The sequence below is a fragment of the Barbus barbus genome, assembly GCF_936440315.1.
Source record: "Barbus barbus genome assembly, chromosome: 22".
NCBI lineage: Eukaryota > Metazoa > Chordata > Actinopteri > Cypriniformes > Cyprinidae > Barbus > Barbus barbus.
In genome coordinates, this window is record NC_136750.1 from 16,654,722 (window position 1) to 16,662,062 (window position 7,341).

The window sequence follows — 7,341 nt, forward strand, 5'->3', positions numbered from 1 at the left end:
TAAATATTTATTTATTTAGTCATTTAGCAGACGCTTTTATCCAAATATGCACCAGTATGTCATACAGATTTGATTCCTATAATCTAGATGTACAAAAACTGAAAAAAAAAGAAAAAGTTTGTTTGTTTGTACTCATCATGACAACATAAGACAGGTTCACACCAGACCCGATATATTTTTGTATATTCTGACGTCAATCAGATTCACGTTTCATTCACGGAGTGAAAAGGGGGGAAGCTATTTATAACCTCATCGTCTTAGTGTGATTCTTGGGTGCGCAAATAGGAATGTAGCGATTGGACTGGTCTCTTGCCTTTCAGTAACAAAAGCAGTGGGGCTGGAGCGTCGTTGTGGACAGCTCTGTTGGGTCTGAACTAAACAACTACACGAGCTGTGCTGAGAAACTATGCCTCTCCATAGCTTGTAGAGAATATTGGAGAGCGTTACTGTGGATTTACTCTACCATGATAAACCTGTGCGTCAACCAGGTAAGGAATTTTTTTTAACTTAATCTATTTAGGTGTCCAATTACCTTAGAAACGCATTAAACATTTGGACTAATTGTCTTATATTTTGTCTATTAAATGATTATGATGCAATATGTTTGATAATATTAGAATGTTAAACGAAATTGCATTTTAGGGAACTCGTAATCATATGCACACAAATACTCTGGAGATCATAGAAAATACAGTTGAATACGGAAAGACCAACGTTCTGATTTAAAAAGAGGTGGATACAACTGCATATGGAATTATAACTTATACAATTATGAGAAAGGGTTTTCTTCCCAAAGCGCACATCGCAGATGTTTACTGATCTTTCTCGTGCTCTCAGGACCATGGACAGTGCCAAATCGCTAACGTTGTATTACCTGAAAACGCAAATAAATTATACGAAGCATATTTAATTCATTTACACTAAACAACTAAAATGCATTATTAATTCTTTAATTCCGTCATACTATTTCCGTGTTCAAAATCACATACAATCAGCCAAGTTAAGCCTGATTAAAACCCTTCTTGCTTTTTAATAAGTCCAAACCATTTCAAACGGTTATCAAATTATAACAAAAACAGACTGATCTGAATATATTGCTTGGATCGAGAAGTGGAACAAGACAATTGATTCATGCCAAAGCAACTGCTTTAAAAGCACTCTATAAAATAAATCTACAGAAACAATAATAAGTAAAAACCAATAAAGAAAGCTTCATTTATTTAATGACGTTGAATGGAAGCATATCATATTTGTATCACTATATATTAAATTCTGATAAAGCATTTATAAATATTGAGAACAGTCACTGATAAATTCAATTTAAAGAGTCATATATAAGGAAATATGTTTTAATATTCAACACATTCTCAGAAATTTCAATCGCATTTAGACAAACAACACGCAAATTCAAAGTTCCATTTGCACCTGATCCACCTGTCAGTTCAGCTTCTCTTCCAATAACTCATTCCTCTGCATTCAGGCTGCCACCTGGTGGCTCTTCAAAACAAACAGCCTAGTGATTTCATGCAAGGTTTAACACATCAACATCACCTTTCCTTATCTCTAAAATTTAAAGTGATTATGACATGGAATTGTCTCTGGGATCTGTTTGATGACTGTTGCAGCAGTCTGCTCTTGCCTTGCAGGACTGAGGCTGATTTGGGTCCAGTCTGGGTGATGGCTGACGTGCTGGAGCTCAGGACAGATGGGAACTCTCTGCTGAAAGCAGTGTGGCTTCGGCGTTTGCGCCTTACAAGGCTTCTCCTGGAAGGTGGAGCCTACATCAATGAAAGCAACGATCGTGGAGAGACGCCACTCATGGTGGCCTGCATGTCCAAACACTCTGACCAGCAGAGTGTCAGCAAGGCTAAGCTCGTCAAGTACCTTCTGGACAACAAAGCTGACCCTAATATCCAAGACAAAGCTGGAAGGACAGCCCTTATGCATGCATGCAGCCACAGGGCAGGACATGAGGTGGTCTCACTTCTACTGACCAACGGGGCTGATCCAAGCCTAGAGGACCGTCATGGATCTTCTGCTTTAGTCTACGCTGTCAATGCAGATGATAAAGAAACCCTAAAAGTTCTCCTTGATGCCTGCAAAGCCAAAGGCAAGGAGGTCATCATCATTACCACTGACAAATCGCCATCTGGAACCAAAACAACCAAGCAGTACCTGAATGTCCCTCCTTCTCCAGAGTTAGATGAGAGGACCTCTCCAGCACCATGTGCCTCACCATCAGAGATAGATCTTCACGCATCGCCATCTCCCAGCAAAGAGGAGGAGAAAGACACTGTATTCAATTTTCAAACAAAATTTAAGTCAGCCTCAAACACAGCAGCCAAACTTCCCAATGGAATTACTTCCCCTAGTAAGAAACCAGTGAACCCCAAGAGGGCTCGTCTACCCCAGTTGAAGCGCCTACAGTCAGAGCCTTGGGGTCTGATTGCCCCCTCCGTCTTGGCGGCAGCAAATGAAGAAAGCAAGAGAGCCAACTCGGACGAAGATGTTGTTGCAGGTGTCAACGGACTTAGTCTGTCCAAAAGAGGTACTTTGTCACGGCATAACAGCGTGGATGGAAAAGATATCTTGTTTCCGATGGTGGGAGATCAGACCTCAAAAATTTCGCCAACTTCATCCCTTCCGACATCTTCCAAAGCCTCCTATGAGAGATCGCTGGCACAGCACCAGCCCCTCGCACGGCGTAGCACTGTCCCCACAGAGCAGGAGGGCTCTGGAGGAAACCTGGGGCCAGTTAGCCTCAGAGACACAGTGCACCGGAGGAGACTGGGGAACGAACACTACGACTCAGACTCCCAGCTGTACTCAGATTCCAGCATGCTAGACTCCCCTAAGGCACCTCTGGAGAGGAGGAAGCTCAATACGTCCCCTCTTGCTATGCTTACAGGCTCACGAGAGTCCTTAGACAGCAATCACAGTACCTCTTCACCTAGCACAGCCAGATGCAGAGCACCTGCCTTACTGGAGCGACGTGGCTCTGGAACGCTATTGCTGGACTATATATCCCACACCCGCCCAGGTCACCTTCCCGCATTAAACGTCAACCCTAACCCTCCAATTCCAGATATAGGGGCAAGCAGCAAACCCTCATCCCCACTTGCAGCAGGTATCAGACCAATAGCTCCCGTAGCACCCAACTCACCAAAGAGAGGCAACCTCAGGACGAAGAAGAAGCTTGTGAGAAGGCACTCTATGCAAGTGGAACAGATGAAGCAGCTTTCAAACTTTGAAGAGCTCAATCATCAATCATGAAACTCAGTCTATGTAGATGTAGCAACTGTAACATCATAAATATACGTCTGAGATTTTGGATAATGTTGACGCTTAGGCAGGTGGAAAAGAGGTGGTACCTGTAATATAATTTTAGTTAGCATTGAATGTAGCCATATAGGGCAAAGGGATATTGTATCAAGATGATAATCTACTTGCTAGTTTCAAATAGCAAAAAGAAAATTTTTGAAAAAGCAACTGAATACTAAACTCTCTAAGGAAAAAAAAAAAAAAATCAAATGTCACAGATGCATAAATAGCTTATTGTCTATAAAAGGTATTTAAAGATGCAACCTAGCTGTTAAAGGTTAGTTTAGATTTAATATTATGTAACATTATAGTGGAAGCTTAGACAGTCACTTCCTACCATCCATAGAACTCATTTTCAAAATAAATGTTGGTGGAAATGGGATTTACAACAGTCACAAAAATACAACAAAGAAGTGTGCAATTTTCCAATCCGCAACAAAGGTAGTGTTTGTCCTCTTAAAGAGTAGAGGAGAGAGTGTGCTATTATTCTCTTGCGTATGAAGATTGAATTTGACAGCTTGACTACAGCTAGTTCTAAGCATGGCTCTTCTGCTGCAAACACAAACAGAGACAGAAATATCTGTATATCTTCAAAGTCTAGACATCTCTCCATGAGATTCATTAAGGCAGACAGGAGAGTGAATGCAAAAACAGACTGTCAAAATGGAGCAGAGAGGTCACAATATCATACCCATTAAAAGAGAGCATTCCATTGGCTCCTGATTATAAAGCTGGAAGTCCTGCAAGAAAAGCAAATCCGTTTGAGAACTGTAGCAAGAAAGAGGAGATGCAAGATCATTTTTTTCTCTTATCACTATACATACAATATGTTAGCTTTTTAATGTTGATGTTAATAATGCCTCTGTGCAGATGTATCATTAGACGTATATCTTATCTAGATTCTGTAAGAAATACTGACCATCTGTGAGCTAATTATCGGGGAATATGTCTCTTGTAATTGATTACATCCTACATCAGTTGCAATAATACATGCAACATTGCAAGTTTAATTATTACTTACTCCTTAAAGCAAAGATGATTCATATAGTCGTAGAGCCCTTAGTTAACCTTGCTAGGTTGGCAGTCTTTACATATATAAAGTGTCAGTTCGTTCCATGATGAGTTCAAGAGATTGAATGTTTGTAGCTAATTAGTGTATAGTGCCTTTGAGGAAGAGTAAAAGGTGTTCTGCATCACAGATTACTTTGAATAAAATATTATTAACCAGCATTTGAATCACAATATTAGAATCAGTATGCTGCAAGTAAGAATCACATGACATAAAGTATAATGATGATGCCAAAAATGGCTAAGTAATACTTCGATCACAGCCTATCATAATATATTTAGATAAAGTCTGTAGCGGAACATGCCTTGTGATAAACCAATGACTATTGTACAGACAAATGTGAACGTAGGTATATCCATTTGTCAGCCAATGTTATGTGGTAGAACTAATGTGCCCATGTTACTTTTTGTGCAATTGCAAAGTGCTTCAGATTCATTGCTGCTATAATGTTTAAGAGCCACTTGACTGCATAAGGCTGTCAAATAATAAATGTTCTGTAGTACTAGAGTTAGCTGGCTAACTCCTCACTCATTTTCCCTGAATTGAGACATTAAACATAAGCAATCAACAGATGCATTTAGACTTTTGGTCTGTGATTATCAAATACGCATATGACATAAATATATGGATCAATAATAATAATAACAATTTATAATTCAGAACTGCTGGCAAAAAAATTAAAAGAGTTCAGTTTAAATTATTAATGAGCCCCAAATGAGACCATGTGAAAAGGTTTTATCACAACTGTCTTATATTAAAACTGTGAGGCATACTATTGGTTGAGCTCATGTTTACATTGTTTGATGCATAGTATTTTTGTATGTAGTTTCTTGTATATTTTGAATAAATGTCTGTAACAATCTTACTGGTCTTTCTAATCTCAAAGTCTGACATTTCCAATGACTGTGAAAGCACCTGTTATGTTGAGCATTCAGATCCCTAGTCTCAGGTCTGTGTCATTATTCTGCTCCTAAAGGACCTACTACCTACTTTTTCTAGATCTAATCCAATGTAGAGTGTAAAGTCGTTGGGAATCTTAATAAAGTACATTAAGGGATTGTAGAAGATCCTCTTCCAAAGGTAGGCCTATAGTTTGGGCTATAAGTATTTGAATGATACTAGGTTGCAAACTGCACACAGCGAGCCAGAACTAAAACTAATAAAATGTGATATCTTCCTGTCAGCTTGAACCAAAAAATGTTCACTCACTAGCTGTAAACTCTGTTTACTCTGAGTGTTGTGAGCTAAAATCCCTGGATAACCCATGGTATTAGGTTTTTAGCATGTTTACGTTATGAGTAATTGTTGACTAGCCTCCTTGGTTGTTCATAGAGCTCCTAAAGCAGTAATTCCATAAACAGGTTGTTATAAACAGCAGTTTTAAAAATAAATTAAAAACTGCTGTTTATATATTTACACTGTGATGTTATAAACCACGATAAAGAGATGTTTGTTATGGGTGATAAAATTACTTCACTCAATACAAATAATCTAGCACAGCCAACTAACAATACTGGATGTGTAACAACATACTACAAGTGAACTAAAAATAATCACTCTAGGTGTATGTAATTTTAGTTTGTTACATAGTAATTATAAACTAAACTGGAAAACTTTCCGTCATCTTCTCCAAAACAAAAATTAATAATGAGTTCTTACTGACCCCTGGTGGACATACAGTTTTAGCATCTATCCTCTAAAAGGATAATAAATAAGATGCATAAAATGCAATGATTAGGCCCTATATGATGCTCTAATTGTGACACAGATTTGACATTTGTTCTTTCTATAAAAACTTGCACCTTTAAACAAAGAATATTGTTGAAATTATTACTTTTGCTAGACTATCTATTCAACTTTGTACTGTATATTGTCATAAACATATATTAAAATTATCTAAACTATCTACAATATTTTAATAATCCCCTTTAAACTAAAGCTTTCAGAAATGCAAGATGCAAAACCATTTTAATTATATTATATTAACTTACTAACGTTACATCTTTAACTCCACCAGATGGCACTATACAAAATGTATAATAATAATAATAATAATAACTATTATTATTTAAATTATTATTTAAACATATTGTTCACTTAAGGAAGTATATAAACCTAAAATAACTGATACAAAATATTTTATTATCATTATTGCTATAAAATATAGTCTATTGTTCTCTCTTTTGGTACATTGTTATTTCTGCCCTAAACTGTCATTATAACCACATGACAGAATGTCCTCATCAGTACCACGCTGTTCTGTTGTTCCTAATTATAAGTACAGAGCAGTAATTCAATGGTGGTGAACCAATTCCAGCTGTGAAAATAATTGGATTTTTTTGGGCTTTGACCTATGCAGAGTGAATACTGTAAGCAGACCAACACTGTAGAGTAAACAGTTCACTGTGAACTACACGTTTCAGACCTCTGAATGATAACAGAGGTCATGTTGTCATGTAGATCAGTGCAGCAATATTTGCATGCAGAATTTTAGAATGACATAGCCTAGGCTTGATAACATGATAACAAGAAAGACTATGGAATTTCCAACTCAATCTGTTTCCTTGTCAAATCATGTGAAGTATTTGAGGAATTTAAATTTGAGCTTTCTTTTTTCTAAGACTTTGAATAGAATAAACTGTGAAATGGTGACTTATTTGTCACAGAGCCAGAGTACGTTGACACTGTCAACGCTGTCTAATTTCAACAAGTATTGAGAGTGTGTATATATATATATATATATATATATATATATATATATATATATATATATATATATATACATATTAATTGCATATTTTCTATATGATACATTAACAATTAGACCTAGGTTACCTATAACACTTGACTTGATCTGAAACTGAACATAAAACGTATGATAGTATTTGTCAACAACACTGTTATATAGTATAATTTTAAAGGATACAAGAACTCAACCTTCAACGCTTTTG

The 7,341-nt window shown here is 37.0% G+C and overlaps 1 protein-coding gene across 1 annotated transcript; it reads left to right on the top strand.

The window, feature by feature from the left end:
- Window positions 1–1,677: 1,677 nt before the first annotated feature.
- On the top strand, window positions 1,678–3,273 carry LOC306888484 (ankyrin repeat domain-containing protein 34C-like; the record flags this gene model as incomplete). The annotated part of the gene is made up of 1 exon (XM_079446822.1): window positions 1,678–3,273. The coding sequence occupies one exon, from the start codon at window positions 1,678–1,680 to the stop codon at window positions 3,271–3,273; it is 1,596 nt and encodes a 531-aa protein (XP_079302948.1).
- Window positions 3,274–7,341: the final 4,068 nt, after the last annotated feature.